General features: G+C 36.1%; 2 protein-coding genes across 3 annotated transcripts in view; one reads left to right on the top strand and one right to left on the bottom strand.

Moving 5' to 3' along the window:
• The window catches only part of LOC109033810 (uncharacterized), a 29,903-nt gene extending 24,216 nt beyond the window's left edge, over nucleotides 1-5,687 (bottom strand). Inside the window, exons 1-5 of the mRNA XM_019046602.2 lie at nucleotides 5,541-5,687; nucleotides 4,063-4,267; nucleotides 2,733-2,816; nucleotides 1,870-1,992; nucleotides 1,065-1,294 (exon numbers count right to left, since the gene is read on the bottom strand). Of these exons, the coding sequence (XP_018902147.2) occupies nucleotides 1,065-1,294; nucleotides 1,870-1,992; nucleotides 2,733-2,816; nucleotides 4,063-4,195 (570 nt within the window). The 5' untranslated portion in view covers nucleotides 4,196-4,267; nucleotides 5,541-5,687. The remainder of the gene's footprint in view (nucleotides 1-1,064; nucleotides 1,295-1,869; nucleotides 1,993-2,732; nucleotides 2,817-4,062; nucleotides 4,268-5,540) is intronic.
• A 387-nt stretch (nucleotides 5,688-6,074) lies between these two features.
• On the top strand, nucleotides 6,075-16,745 carry LOC109033772 (uncharacterized). Of its 2 annotated transcripts, none has more exons than XM_019046547.2 (7): nucleotides 6,075-6,260; nucleotides 7,261-7,581; nucleotides 8,407-8,541; nucleotides 9,675-9,775; nucleotides 10,893-11,046; nucleotides 12,054-12,278; nucleotides 13,068-16,745. In XM_019046547.2, the coding sequence occupies exons 2-7, from the start codon at nucleotides 7,275-7,277 to the stop codon at nucleotides 13,835-13,837; spliced, it is 1,692 nt and encodes a 563-aa protein (XP_018902092.2). In that variant the 5' UTR covers nucleotides 6,075-6,260; nucleotides 7,261-7,274; the 3' UTR covers nucleotides 13,838-16,745. The 2 variants fall into 2 exon arrangements, with proteins under 2 accessions (XP_018902092.2, XP_018902099.2); XM_019046554.2 differs by lacking the exon at nucleotides 6,075-6,260 and adding an exon at nucleotides 6,267-6,398.
• Nucleotides 16,746-16,780: the final 35 nt, after the last annotated feature.

Here is a 16,780-nt window from a genome sequence, read left to right on the forward strand (position 1 = left end):
CTGAAAGAAAGGAAACAAACGAATACTTAGGACTTTTAACAATTTTACAACTCTACAATTAATAGAAAAGTTATAACTAATCTAAATAAAACATGAGAAAGACTTTCATCCAACTAACACACAAGACGCAGCTCACACACCGTACTTTATACGTCAATATTTTCATTTTTAATAGCACTAGTAGTCTTTACCTGGATGGATGGTTTTATCTGAGGTTGTCATCCAACTGCCGTGCTAAGGAAAAACGTCGTAGGAGCCTTGAGATGTTGCCCAATTTTCCTTTATAAAACACGCATTTTCAGAGAAACCTGTGTATACTTTTCTCCCAATTTTGCAGAGGATTTTATTCGCAATTCAATCTATGGTATCAACAATTTCAAGGAGATATATGCATACATTTCCTCAAAAATAAATGTTTCATGGGGGAAAATTTGGTAACATCTGGATATTCATGCAGCGTTTTTCCTTCACACAGCAGTAAATATGTGTGTGGGTTAAATTGGATTGGAAATTTGGAATCGAAACTCTCTAATGTCCTAATAAATGTGAGAAGTTCGGCTCATTTTTACAGCATTTTTTTTAGTTACACAAAAATCTAGCGACTTTCTATGTGCCTTCAATGTAGTAGATTAGGATTTTAGATGGCTGTTCTTTCAATCTGCAAAATGAAACTTCAAACTTTCATTCAAGTCAACTTTTTTGGGCATTTTTCCATGGCAAAAAATTTAAGAAATTAACACATGATTTGGCATTGAAATAAACATTGTATTTGATATGGTAATGGACCTCTGTATCAAACTTGACTTCTTTGTATGGCCAAATTAAGCTCTTTTATTACTCCAAATTTTGCACTCTTTTTTAGGGAGCATGATTTTTCAGGCTTAAAAACAGAGGCTTCTGTCCTTATTTTGCTAAAAAGTCAAAATCTGCCATTCTTTAATTATAGTACTTACTAATAAATGAGAGCCTCAGATAGTATGTAGTCATATGGAGAACAGGGCTCAAGTGAAAATTGAGATACGCCCTTACGTCAGAGGAGCAACAACTTAAGAAAAAAGGCTTACCTCATCGATCATGAAAAGTTTCACCTTCTGGACAGGGAAATGATTCTCTTTCCATTTGCGAGTTAGCGAGTCCCATTTCTCCGGGGTTGTCAGAATCAGGTGGTATTCATCAATTGAAAAAACTTCCTCTTCTGTGTCACCGGTCAATTCCAGGCATTTTAACCCGATTTGGAAGAATTTACTTTTCCAATCATTGTACCTTTCGCTGCACAAAGCCTTTATGGGTGCCACTAAGGAACATAAATAGGCAATTGACGGTTACTTCTTGAAAAAAATTTCACTTAATAACAAATTAGGCTTTAGGTCTGATCCTAGGTTTGTCTCTAAAAAATGTTGATACCCACATAACAGCATGCGACCATAAGACAATGACGTTTCCTACCCGACTGCACCAATCATAAATAACAGCTCTATTTGTTCATCAGCAACTGCTTCAAGGAGCAAATTTAAAATAAATAATGACCAGTGATGGGAAAAGTCAAAATACAACCATCTGTGTATTGAAGTTTACACCTCATGTCAATCTTCAATAATTGTTAGAATTTGTCTAAGTTGATGAACATACTTATGTATTACCTCCCCACTTTTACCATTGTGTGTAAAATAAAATACATAGCTAAATGGACACAAAACTACTTTTGACTCAATTTTTGTTCCTAGCTTGGTTGACATAATACACAGAAACGTAATGCTATAAAGTTCAGTTTTTCCGTGATAGAGTGCCCAGAAAGTAGTGTGGGAGCATTATACACTACAATGGACTCTGTATGATATGGAAAAAAAAGAAGTTAAAATTTCAACGTACTGTAAACAATTTTGAAACAGTTTTCACTGAAAGGCCAGTGTTGTTCGAGCAATCGCATTATTGCAAGCTCAAATATCACAGTTTTACCGGAGCCAGTTGGAGCTGCCACTACAATCGAATCATCTGAAAAATGAAATAACATATTAATTTCGGCACTAAATTTCAATTTGACAAACTCGAAATACAATAAAAGAAAGAAATAATAAGAACCAAGAACATTTTTTTTACGTCATAGATGAGTATTAAATTTAGGGAAACAGGCTTATTTTAGGCAAGCTGAGAGTAAAATTCCTTAATGGCTGTATAAAGTTTACCAATTTTTTTTAACTTTTTCCAACATTTTTTTTTTTATATTTTGGTAAAACACTGCTTTAATTTCTTTGCCCACACTAAACTCTCCTGAACCAAGACTCTCAAAAGTAAAGCAGCGCTTTAACAAAATATTAAAAAAATGGCTGGAAAAATTAAAAATATTGGTATGCTTATTTTAATTTCAACTAAGACTTGATACTAGGTTTTGGTAAAATTTCTTTAGAGATTCTGCAAGCCAAATTATAGATTATTTTTTGGTGAAGAATAGGGTATTTTTTCTACTTCTATTCCTGCGTAGCTGCAATTGAAATAAGGCTGAGCTGACAGAAATGTTCCTAAATTCATAAAAGCCAGTAAGTAATTCCTACCTGTAAAGCCTGTTTTATGAAAAAAAAAAGACCATCTCCTGGACAATCTGCAACATTCCGATATCTATTGCTAGAGGTTTTATCAAAAAGGCTCTCTTGAATTGAGAAAACTGGACTTGCCCTTTTTTTCTTCTGTACTCCTCACTATCTTTCAAACGATAAAAGACAAAGAAAAGAACTTACCAGTCTTTGTGACCGTGTTGAATGCCAGTGACTGTATGACATTAAAGTATGGGAAGGCTGAAAACCAGTTTCTGAATCGCTGTTCTGAAAAATCAAACCATACAAAATGAGAATTCTTAATACCATCTGGTAATTCTTTAAAAAGGCTAATTTGATGGAAAGTAAGATCTTGTTTGGGAACTAGACTTATGAATAGGAGGGGCTTGGCTGGACTCTATAATCCTTTCTTGTCTTCATAGTATATTTTAACAGAGAATTTTAAATGCGTTTCCTGTGTTGCTTTGTTTTCTTTCAAAAGAAAAAACGTACGGGGACTCTAATTAGAAACATGTACCCACTGGGTCATTGGGCAAAGTTCTGCCTTCCCCGCGTCTCGCATGCCATGTCAGGGTGTCTAGCAATTTTCAAAAATAAGATTCTCAGACATTTCCCTGATTACACTGACAAAAATGGCCAATAACCCAGGGAAAAATTTTAAATTTAAAGGCTACACTTATTGTCTTGCTACTTTATCTGCTCTTAATGGTTCAGTTGCGCTGGTCAAAGAATCGTGTTTTGATGCTTGATTCTTAAAAATTAGTTAAAAATAATTAGATTTGCCCAAAGTTTCTGCGTTCAATATTAACCCCGTAATACCCCTTGTCCCCCTTAATATACCTTATATCGCCCTTTTAAAGTTGGGTTTTTGACGTCATTCACCGTGGTTTCTTCCACCTTGTTTTCATCAGTCAGTGACGCACTGGTTACTCAACATAAAACTTGGATGAAAACAAGGTGGAAAGAACCAAGGATGTCACTACCGCGGTGGATGACATTAAAAACCTGACTTTTCAATGAAGGATATCTCGGTTGATATTGAATGTGGAAAGTTGCGGTTTGGACGGATCTTATTATTTTTGGTTCATCTACAAGAATTAAGCATCAAAACACGGTTCTGTGACCAGCACAACTGACATATTAATTAGAATGCAACTGTAAATGCTATAAAAAATTTCAGAATTTTACCAGCATTGCAAGCCTTGTATGCCCTTTTACAGGAGAAGTCCTAGACTGGGTGACATATTTTACAGACAAACATAGGTACCGAAAAAAAGTAGCAACATTGTAAAGACTGAAACCTGATCATGGCATTCCCCAACAGAGATTATCAGAGCTGAAACTTCCTTTTAATTTCACTTGAAGCATTTAATAGGTGATGACAACATAGGTACTATGACCTTTGAAAACAATTAACCGACTTTTATGTACTAGCCATTAGAATAGCAGTTTCTTTAAAAGACTCTGCAACCCCTGGAGAAAACCGGGTGCGTATGTTAGTACAAATACTTACTAATAACACTGACAGGAACTAGCTCAACGTTGGAGACTACTGGAGGTGCGTCTTTCCCGGGATCGCCAACAGTGAAATAATTGCTGGCTACACTAGAGCTGCCATTGACATTTCCAGGCGAAGATGAGTCCATTTTATTGATTTTGACTTCAGCTTAAGCCAGAGTGGACACCGGAATAAGATGAGGGGTTAGGAACTCACAATACTGAAATTTTAAATAAACAGAAGCGTCATTTTAAAAGCCTATAGTAAAGTGAGCGATAATTGGACCGAGTTAATCAGAAAGGAACCAACCCAAATTTTAAAAAAAATTGAGTTGAGAATATTTTTGAGTTCGTCTAGTCGAATCTATTCTCCTGCCAAAAAACTCGAAGTCGAAAAAGAACATAGTTTGTAGAAAGAGGGGCTAGAGTTTATTTGCCACATTGAGTCTTAAGGAGGAATAAAACTTCATACCTCTTTTTCTCAGTTTCAACTTTATGTGGAGCGGTTTCTTTCTGAGAAACTCATTCCAATTGCGGCAAGTAGTTTTACTATGTCCATTTAAACATATTTCTGCTTAAAAAAACTAAGCGCCGATTTGAGTTTCTTTTGAGGATTTTAGAATGCCAGACAGTGCGTTCTGTCAAAGGGCGCCATTCAACATGGAGAAGCATTGCGATCATAGGACGGAATAAGCTGCGCAATCAGCAGCACCCATCAATCCATCCCATATTCTCCTTATACCCTCTATGGTGCTTGGTTCCATTTGGCAGAGATACGTCCATTTAAAAACTCAAGCATTTCTCCATCCCTGTTTCTACTTGAAGCTGTCCGAGGCATTTTTTGGTAGAACAACTGCTGTTACCTTTTCTATTCGTTAGGTGATTCGTAAAGTTCAAGTGAAGTGGGGAAACTGGCATGCAATATATCGCATCGATTAGGTCAAAAATCTCGGCAGATTTGGAATTTTTAGGAAGAAAAAGGACAATAGCTCCTGCACATGAGTGTAAAGAATCATTTTAACCAAAAAATTGGCAAAATTCAGAGAATTGAAAGCAGAATAATGTTTGGAATTAACCTCGCATTCGATTCAGTTATCGATTTCTGCATCGAATGCAAGGTTTTTTTCCAAACACTATTCTACTTTCATTTCTTTGAATTTTGCCAATTTTTGGGTTTAGAATGATTCTTTAAGCTCATGCGCAGGGGCTATCATCCTTTTATTTGCTAAAAATTTACGTTCTGCTGAGATTTTTTACCTAATCGATGCGATATATCGCATGCCAGTTCGACCACGTCACTTGAGCTTGACGAATCATCTTAACTCCCATTAGACAGGATGTTGGAGTTTTTTAGCCGACGTGCGTAAAAAGTTCAGCTTAAAGCTGATATCTCATTACAAAGGGAAAAAGCTCACACACAAGCACAATTTTCCCTCAAAAGGAAAGTAAACTTCCCTCTGAAAACCTGTTGTTAAACATGAAAGTGTGACTTACGCAAACGAACAGCACATACCAAAAGTCAAAAGACACTATTACGAAGGAAAACACACTTGAAAGCACTTTTATTAAGAATTTCAAGAATTACAGAAGCACTTGATCGAATTCATGTTGTTGTTTCAAAATCAAATCTGAACAAAACAAACACGTGATTGGTCATCTAGCGAAAATGAGAGGGAGGGAGAGGAGAAATGACGAGGATGAGGGGAAGTTGTCTGGCTGGAGCAGCGAGCGCATGCACATGATGTTGTCAGATTGCTTGTAGTTGTTTGTTTCTTGTTTGTTTCTGTTGCGATGAATTCTTCTGTGTCTAATAAGAAATTCAGATATCAGTAAATAAATCTCTAAGAATTTTAGCGAAATAAATTATTAATAGCAAAATTTTACGAAAATTGAACCTGAGTGTTATACTTGGCATCTCCGCCACCGACACAATCGAAAACTTACACACACATGGATGACCTACGCACACATTCACAAGAATACCGTGTTGATCAGCTGATTTACTACAAAAACAACAACAAACGCGACAAGACAACCAACCGCAGGCACATACGTCGTATCAGCTATCAGCGTCCCGTACCAATCTCCATCTCTCTCTGAGACTTTTCTTGAACTTTGATTTCATTTTCATGATGTTAATACTCGTTTGTAATTTTTGTAACATTTCCAGTAGCCCATTCTAACTGCCATCTCGCACATTTTGATACGTTTCAAGTAAGTCTTATTCCATTATCATACGTGCGCGATTGCTGCGCATTATCTGTGTTAGATTGTTAGCTTTCTCCAGCATTTAATGTAAACAAATTTCTGTCAGACATCTTAAGTACATTCTACTTTTTCACCAGCATCAATGTAAGTCGAATTTTATCAATAGCCCAGTCTTTCTGATGCTTTTCTCGATGTATTTTTCGTAATATGAGCTTCGACTTGATTAATAATAGTTGTCAAAAGCTTATTAATGTGTTCTGAATCCACATCTTTGACCTCAGTATCTGGGTGAAGGGAATGCCCTCAGGGACTGAAATTAGTGGAGAATTTGTACAGCTCATTAATAGGGCAATTAAGAGTATTGTTCCTTCCTAATACCTTTACACTTTTAAGTTAGGAAATTGAATGTCCATTGCGCATCATCTTTTTGCTTTTGAATAATGTGCAAAGTATTATTTATTCACACCCTTAACAACTGGCAAAGGAACGGATAATTCGTACTCGAAGGAATGATTTTTTTTTCCACAGTTACATTTTAGTACTCAAAAGTTACTAATTGTTTAAGGCCATGTTTGAGGAGATAAATTGTGCCTTTGGTTTTAGATCCTTCAGAACACATTAAGCGTTGGTCTATCCCCAGGATCTGACGGATTGGTTACTTTTTTCGCAGTAATTTATGTAACTGACCTCGGCTTCTGTCACAGCAAATCTCTTCACATGTCTAGAGATCAATGAATAATTTGGTCGGGTTTGTTTTCTTATGCTAATCAGACGTGTGATCTATTTGCATCAATATGTACCTCTTTGAATGCATTTGCATATCAAGTAGCGTTCTATTTCTTTTGTCCATTCATGGAGCCATCTAGCTCAATGATTCTTTCAATCCAATTTCAGATGCACTGCAGTCATCTCCTGACTAATTTCATTGTCTTCTGATTTGTAGCGTAGCTATGTCCTAGTTAGATATGTGGCCTTCTAACACGACTGTTTTCCTCTGTTTCCTCAGTTTTCAGTGTCGCAATGGGGGGCTCGATCAGCACAGGAGCAAATAACGATGAACTGGTGGATAATTTGCTAGAGGTGGGCAGGATCAAGTCAGAACTCGTTGAAAGAATCAGCAGGAGTGTAGACCGAGCGTTCTATTTCTTCCCGGTAGATGTTAAACATGCTTACAAGGACTTTGCCTGGAGAAGAGGAAACACACACTTATCTGCTCCTTGCATTTACAGCGAGGTAATGGAGAATTTGGACTTGGAACCAGGTCTAAGTTTCCTCAATATTGGATCGGGCACTGGTTACCTAAGCACCATGATTGGCCTCGTTTTAGGTAAAAATCTTATTTCTTTAACTTTCATCAATTTTGATTCAGAATTATTCCAAGACTAAGGTTTTTTAATAGCAATTTGTGGATTTTATCAATGCAATGACTAATATTCTTGCCAAGGAGAAGAAATGCTCCTCTATGGACTTTCATGTATGCAAGCATAATCATATTAATGATATCATCTTGCGTTTTTTCGTGTTGCATAAGCTTATCTTACTCCAAGCAATGAAGATCACATCTAGAGATAAATGTTACCACCCATGATAATAAGCATCAGAGTGAAAAAAATGCCAGTAGATATCCTTAATTCGAACTGGGCAGTTTTGCCAGAAATTTTTAGAGGTCTAAAGTTTGAAAGATTCCTCTGATCAGCAGGAATTTTTGGGGAAATATTCTGGGTCACAGACTTTCTAAACACTCCTCCCCATCAACACCCCCCCCCCCCCCCTGCAACACAACCAAAACTGAATGAGGGATGTATTCGGTAATAAAGAGAATTATTCGTTTCACTTCAGACTAAGTAGGTATTTGTTTTTAAAACCTCGGTTCATGAATTTTTGCCCTATATTTTTGATTAATATCAGAATGTGCATGATAAATTTTGTTTTCCTAGTTCTCCAAACTATCACATCAATATTTTTGAAATGCATATCTAATAAATTTTATCTTCAAAAGCATTTCAAGGCATCATGATATACCATCATTTGTCAATTATCATAATTTATTAATTACTCACCAGATCATCATTCATACTCAGTGCTTATTTATCCTGAAAATTTCCGTGTCCACTGCGTTTTTGAAGTTGAAATTTTTATAATATTGTTTTAGGGTCTAATGGTGTAAATCATGGAATTGAACTGCATGAAGATGTGATAAATTATGCTCATGAAAAATTGGAGCTCTTCAAAACAACATCCAACGCCCTAGATGCCTTTGATTTTTGTGAGCCAGTTTTTGTAAAAGGTAGGTCTAAAAGTTTTTAATAGCACTTGAAATAAAATTTATGAACATCTGAATTTGTTGGGAAACCCTCATATGAGAGCATCATCAATTTAGCAAGCCAGCTGATTGTCTCTCTCCATTCATCTACTTCCTTTGTTTTGTACAGCTCAGTCTTATTGACAAATGCCTTGAGGTCATTGGAAACTTAGATAACCCTTTCAGGTACGCCCCAGTTAATTAAAGCAAAACCTTGTAATAAAATATCCTAAATATATTCTCTGGATATTTTTAATAATGGGCAACAATATTTCCTTAAAGTATAGACTGAAATTGAATCTGAGACTAGACAGTAATTTTATAGGAATACCTACTGACATTTGTTGCTGAAGTGGTACAAAAGATACATTCTTAGTCATAAAAACTGGTACTATAATTACATACTGTACAACATTTATTAAGTTTACCTCAACTCTGCCAGAAGAGCTTATTTGTTAAAATTATCAAATGTGAAATAGGTAAAATATTTATAGAATATACTTGGAAATTTGTTTTGTGAATTCTAGTAAGGAGGCAAGGCATCAAAAGAATAAAAAATAGGTGTAAGATTGATGTAAAATTCTTGTCACATTTTCAACACCGTATCATTAGTAACAATAGCTGGAAAACGAGAGGTGCAGAAAATGTAGAATTCTGGGCGTAATCAGGAAGGTCACCCAAAATTCAAGAAGGCTCTGAGGTTTTTTCCCGCAAATTTTTTGTAAAACCTTAGGAAGTCCTGGAATTTTCAAAATGTCTGGTTAAGTTTCAGACCATGACTATTTTGTACCTTAGTAAGCAATTGGAACATGCCTCTAAAAATTTCAGTTTTTCTGTCGGCGGATACTTTTTACATGTTTGCAATTAAGTTCAAACATGTTCCCTGAAAATGAGCTAAACTCAGAATTGTTGTTCTAGGAGTCCTTGCTAAGTCAGAAGAACAGGTTTCTGTGTACCCTTGAGACTTACCTTTTGGTACTTATGCACAGTTTTAAGCACAACACTCTTGCAATGTTCTTTTCTTATTTTTGTAGGTAACATCACTTAATTGCTCCAAGTGTTACTTTCAGTGTTAAATGTTCTAGTTTGTGATTGAATTACGTATTTCATTGTTGCAGGAAACAGCTTAAACTTAAAAATAACTCGCCAATATGATAGAGTCTACTGTGGAGCTGAATGCCCCAAAAAGTATCAACCATTCATCAATGATTTTATCAAGGTAAATATGACACTGAGTGTGTATGCTTTTTTCTTGCGTATGTGTAGCAGGCTAGTAGTCAAATCAGGTATTTTATCCAATGCCTAATAATTATGGTCAAATTTTGAAAGTTTAAGAAGTTTTGAATGACTTCACAAAGAACCCTCGAGTCTTCAATATTCTGAAAGTAAAAATTCTTCCAACTGCAAACTATCATTGTATTCTTCTTTTAAAATGTGCTTCATACATTTTTTATCCTTAAAGCTGATAACCCTTTCATAAAAAAATGCTGCATCTTTTGAGATGAAGGTTCATGTGAAGTGAAGAAATCATTATAGCAACCACAAAACAATGCAAATTTTTAAAAAATAATTCCTAACTATGGAGGCAAATAATTTTTTTGATCGAAATTAGTAGAAGAATCAGAATTGAACTCTGAGTGAGACTATTTGATCACTTTCCCAGGCGTTTGACAAAATGCCTGCTTTGACATTTACCTGCTACTAATGCAAGCCATTAAATAGGAATATAGTCTCAACATCATCCGTTATCATCAACTATTTGGAACTGGTGGTGTGATGGTCTTAAATTGATTTTTATGAAATTTGCCGGAAAGTTGATACTTCATAAAAAAACTCCTTATTCCTAGGTAGAGATCTTTTAATTTACAGCAATGAGTGCAGTCAGGGAAAACTGGGAAATGTTAAGGAATCTTAAAAAGTCCGGGAAAGCCTAGAAATGTCAGGGAAGATGACGGAAGTGTCAGAGAAAATTGCCAAGTTACCTTTATTTACTTTTTGGAATGGGTTTGACTTTTCAAACAACAAATTTTGCTGGAAACTATTTTAAATTATGTCCTTTTAATCATCTGGCGTATCCTCATTTGTTATGGAATTTTACCAAAATGTTTCATGGAAATGTCAGGGAAGTTCATTTTTAAATTCTGTGGCAACCCTGGATTTTGTAGATTATACTTGTATCAGCCGATCCGAGCTTTTTGCTCAAGAACACAAGCTGAATACTAGTCAAGTAGACCATTAACTGTGGCAGATATTAAAGCATAGAATGCATTGAATTTATTCAGAAAGTCCAGAAGGAACAGAAAGGAATAAAAAAATTATTTAATTTTTTTTTTAAGGTTGGTGGAGTACTCGTAATGCCTATTGAAGATACTCTCATGAAGTACAAGAGAATTGATGAAACAAGATGGGTTGCCTCCTCTGTTCTACCTGTGTCTTTTGCTCCCTTGATTATTCCTGAGCCAGATGACAAAATGGAGTCTGTGTCGTTACGTAAGTTTTAATCTCTAATATTGCACCATCAAAGTTTTAGACTCTCAGTAAAAACAAGAATAGTTTCACCAAAACAAGCCAATTAGCTGCTGTTCAGCATTGGTAGGTTCAAAAGTGTTTTGTGTAAGGTGTTGTGCAGATGTGTAAAACTTCCTTGACCGAACGACCGATCCAGCCATGGTCGATCGCGATAAAAATGTGAAATCCGCCTTAAAAGGGTTTTTGAAATGTAAAGGCATCTGAAAAGTGAGAAAAATATGAAGGTAGGGCTACTTTTTGTGAATGAAACTATAGAACATGTGATTCTTTTAGAGGGTGACTGCTAAGCACATAACTTTTAGTGAAGAAAACTGTGAACTGTGTGTTTTATGTGAAGAAAGTAGTGAAGCCCCCTGTCTTGTGGACAGCAATGAGAAAGCTGACTCAAGAATTGTGAAGGGAAGGATGTTGTACGTTGTCAGAAATCTGAAGGCAGCCTTTGAATTTGCCTAAAAAAATGTGAAGGCAACAAACTTTCTGCACCCTCGGTGTTGTGTAGGGTCCTAAAATTTTAACAATTATCTTGTATTTTTTCGAGTATTTTATTTCATCATCATGGTTCTACAAGATTTGAGATCTTTTATCGTGTCAAATGTACCATTTAATCTATAATTTAAATCAAAAAATTCAATGGGATGTAAAAAATATTGCATAGTTAGTCCAGATAAATATAACTATTGTTGATTTTACCACTGATCCAGTTGCAGTCAAGTGCTCGAACCCAAGAGCTTTAGGGCCATTATTTTTGCGCTCTTGGCAGAAAAATGATCCATTGTTCAAATTGATAAGAGAACTTCACCTCCCAGTAAAGTAGTTTGAAAAGTTACTACTTGATGAATAGTTTGCTTAAGTCAAAATTCAATGTTTTCAAAGGATCAGACAGTATCTGAAGTTGCTTGTCATACTCATGTAATCTGTTGATAGTTCAATCTTTTTTATTTATTCATTTATTTGTATTACTTTAACAGCCTCTGTGGAGCCTCTCTCTCTTCAAGCTTTGTGTCGAGCTGCCATTCGCAATACGCTAAGAAGCAATGCCAAGAAAGAACATCCAGAAATTGATAACATGAATCGTACTCGTCCAAAGAAGAAATCTAATCAAAAGTGGTCTCCACTGACGCGAGTCACTGCCTTGCCTATTTCTGTTTCTGATTTTGTGGGTCGTCATGAAGCAGAATTAAACTCTACCTTTGGTATGTTTATTTCTTTTTTGTGTATTTTCTCTGATCTCACTGTTCCATTTATGTTTGAGTCAAGTTAAGACAACATTACTTGAATTAATATCTAAACTGGGGCTGTTTTCACTTTGCTCTCCAGTCCTGGAAACGGAGGCAGTTACAATTATGACAAAAATATTACAATCAGAAGCTTTTATTTTCTTTAAATTTTTGAATTTAGGGAACTTTTCTACGAAAGCTGCAGGTCAAATAATTAAAATTTTTATTCACTCACGCACAACGAAATTCATTAGAGTTGTGCAGACATTTTTCAAGCGGGCGGCTCATAGATGCAACTGACTCAAAAAGCTTTTAAAGCGAGTGCATTACACAGGGTTGCCACAGTTAGGGAAAACCGAGAAATGTCAGGGAATTTATAAAGTCAGGGAAAACCAGGAAATGTCAGGGAAAATGACAATAATGACGAAAATGTCAGGGAAAATTTGTTAAATCACCTTCATTTGCTTTCTAAAATGGGTTTGAGGTTTCAAACAACAAATTTTGCCTGAAAACTATTTTCAATTATGCCTTCTTAACCATCCGTCACATCTTCAATTGTCAGAGAATTCCGCCTAAATTTCAGGGAAATCAGGGAAATGTCAGGGAATTTCATTTTCCAAATTCTGTGGCAACCTTGATTACTGTTCATTTTGTTTAAGAACACCATGCATAATCTTTAACAACATCTGATCACACTCAGTTTTTTAATTTCCACTCCTCTTTTATGAAACATGATTTATTTTTTATCTTCATTCTTATTTTCAGGCTCAGGTGATTTTGACTGGTCCGACGATTCTGATGACGCCTCTTCATCCTCATCCCTCGAGTTCCCCCTACACGGAAATCCTACGTGGAACCCTGATTCCAGCGACAACAATGAATCCTCCAATCACAGCAACGTAGAAGAGAACCAGAGCCAATCAGCGGCGGAGCCAGGTAACACTAGTCCTAAGAAATCCACAAGCAAACGTGAGTCTGCTGCCTCAAGCGATGCAGAAAGCAATGATTCCGAAAGTGGTGGGCTGAAAAAACGCACAAAACGTGATTCAGCATCGAACAACCCGAGAGTCTTCACCTATCTTACCTTCCAATCTACCCCGGAGGAGTCTAGCTCGTCCAGCTTCAGTTTCACCGTGACCGCTAACGAAGAGACAGGCCCGGCACCAACTGAAAACTCACGCGAACCAACTAATAATCACGAACCTACCGGTGACGTCACAAGCTCCCATGAATCTAGTTTTTCCTCTGCTACCAGCAACGAAATGGAAGTGGATGAGCACATCTTGATTAGCCGTAGAATTGTATTGAACGATTCGATTTCTAGCTCTTCTGATTCTGAGCCGGACGATGAAGATGATACGAAAAGAACCAAAACTCAAGAAAAGAATGAGAGCGGTGCTGAAGCGGAGGGGGAAGATGCAGCTTCCAAGTCTACTCCTGCCGTAACATATTCAACGGTCATGAAAGCCAAAGTGAAAGCACTCCCATTGCCTCATGCTTTGAAGTGCTATTTGAATTACTACCGAGAATTTTAAGTTTCCCAACTGTTCTCTCAGATGAATCCTGTTTTATGGTGGTGGGTGCTCAACCACAAATACTTTATGATGAAGTTTTATGTGTGTCTCCAGCTGCTGTACTTTTTTCTTCATGCAAGATGGTTCCACTGATTAATACGCCCATTACTAATTTGGAAAGGACAGTCATGGTCTGTTAAATCTGGTTTCAAAAGTTAAATCTCAATAATAAGTAGGAAACAATGTGATCTGTTTAAATGATACTCGGTTACATCCATCCATCATAGAGGTATGGCTCTTTGAAAAACACTGTGGATGATGTCTCTTATTGCCATGGTGCATACCATGTTGCCTCTGTTTTTATTTATCAATCAGTGATTTAATAATATTTTATCAAAAGTGGGACAGAAGTGGAATAAACCATGGAATACACCAATGATGAGAGGTGTATTAATTAAAGCACTAGCCTTCCTCCCTCAGGTGTTATAAAACAAAGTTGATTTTGTGCAATTTGAGTTTAAACCATGGTGTTGTCTCTGTCCGATGGTGCTGTGAAGTTAATTTTTTTCCATTCATAAGATTTGGGGATGGACAGTAAAAATTAGAATGGGACAGCCCTAGATGGTAACCAAAGTAATTCTTGAACGTTGGTGATACCTACATAATCATTTTCTTAAATAGATGCTGCCCTTGTTCGTTTTGTCAAGATGAGAGCAAGAGAACATTCTCAGGAGACTGCAATAATTATTACTGAAGATTCTTTTTCACTTTTCCATCTTTATATTGAAGACAGAAGAAAATACACGTAATGTTGAGCTATTGCAATTTGTGTCAGTTGTTGCCATGAAAGGGTGGAAATTTTGTCACCTGCACAAAGTTTTTTTTAGGAAAACTCTTGTATCTTTAAGTGTTCAGTTTCCAAGAGCAGCTTTTTCTTCAGCAGCTTCATTCTCTTTCTGTCACTTTATCAATGAGCTTATTTGACTCCAAAGGATAACAAACCGAACCAACTTAACGGACTACCCATCTCGTAAGTTACGATGCTTGTTAACTCTCCCGGCAACGTTCTTTTTAGTCTCGTTCGCGTCAATAATACTTGGTTTATTTTTTCTAATTCAAATTGAACTGTCACTGCTCTGTTTCTCTAGTATAAGAACGTACTAATTTTCTTTTTTTCTTAACTCTCTCAATTGCAATGGAAAAAAATCATGCTCCTCTTGCAGAATAACTTGTTTGCTTGTTTTCCTGTTGCTCTTCCTTTCAATTCTTTCTTTTAAACAAGGGCTAGGTAGTGTGGCTGCTTCCATCAAAAAGAGCAGCAGGCTGATAATTGAAGATGATAGACAAAGATATATAGGTATGTAACAAAAACGGGAGAAAAAATGTAGCGATATCATGGGTTGAAGCAGATAATTGCGACGGACTGAGGAGGTAAATAATAGACTAACTGACTTCAACCTACGAGAGACCTTATAGTTAGTCCATTATTTTCCACCCTTACTTCACAACAACCACCCATTTTTCCCAATAAGATTGCTCCATTTTCCCTTTGTCTTCCTTGTCTATAGCTTTGTCTATCAATTTTGATAATAGACCAACTGAAGATTTTAATTTGAGCCAATCAGAGTGACATTGAGGAGATGTATCACTCAAGAAATGAAATCTCCAATGTTATAGCTAACTTCTACGAATACAGCAGATCGGGCTAAACTTTAGGTTGTATGGCAGTATGGTCCTTACATGATTCCACCATTTTAGTAAATCATGTACATCTTGCAATAGAATCCAAGTTTCTTTGATTTTCTTATGATTTCTTGCTATCTCTGTTTGCATCACCAGGAGAGATGTCAAAACTGGCCCAAATCCTCCTCAATGAGTTTCTCTTTTAACCTTATCTCCAGTTTGTAAATTTTTGTAATTATGTGTCAGACACTAGATTTTTATTTTTGTACAGTTTAAAATTTTATACCTAGTTCCATCTATCTGATTGTTGGGTTACAAGCTAGCCAACAGTAGTTATAAAATAATCGCCAGCATGTTCTCAGCTCATGTGACCAGAGAACTTTTGAAACTGTGGCACGGAAGAATATGCATTTATTGTCCTCAGTTTTATTCTAATAGATCTTTTGTTTTAAGAGTTTTCTTTATTGTTTTTTGTTTCCGTTGAAGTGTTTATTTTGGGGGAGGGGGGTGCATCTGCTATGAATATGCGCATTCAACATGTGTTGACAGTCAAATATGTAGTACAGGCAATGTGTAAAATTAATAGATAGCTTAACTCAGAAAAAACACATCTAGATCTCAACGTTACAAAGTTTCAACTCCTGTTATGTGTTTTATAAGGGACATGAGCAAAAAAAAAATTTCCCAAAAATTTTGTAGAGTTTACTTTGAGCAAAGAAGAAAAGAGACACAAGTTTCCAAGAAATAATGCTCATTGGTCTACTGATTGAGAGATGAAGCACGGTAGGAAGAGGTATGCATTTTTCTCGTTAAGCTATCAACATATTGCCTTTTATGTAAAAACCATGTATGTTCCCTGCTCAAGGCATTGCACATTCATTGTTTTTACTTACGAGGCTTCATATTCTCTTTGATATTTCTAAAATTAAATCACCAGGGGCACGCCAAGCTTATTATTTCTTTCCACCATGAAAAAGTTCATATCATGTATTTAATGTACAGTACGGTGTTCATTGGCCAGGTATTCTTGTTTTGTTGATAAGTTGTGAATATTTCTGTTGAAATTCCATTCTTTGGTGCCCCTGGTAAAATATGCAAGGACTCCAGTTCCTGAATCATTAAGTTTTTCCTTTGTTTTTAAGTTTAAGACTGTAAACAGCTCATGTGATGTTAAGTTGTAGCTTGAACTGGATGAACATAAGTGTAATAAGAATAAATAAGATAAAGCCGTGATTATTTCTCAGCATTCTAGAATTGTTCTCTTAACTTTTCATTATCATC

This window comes from Bemisia tabaci, chromosome 8 (genome assembly GCF_918797505.1).
Source record: "Bemisia tabaci chromosome 8, PGI_BMITA_v3".
Taxonomy (NCBI): domain Eukaryota; kingdom Metazoa; phylum Arthropoda; class Insecta; order Hemiptera; family Aleyrodidae; genus Bemisia; species Bemisia tabaci.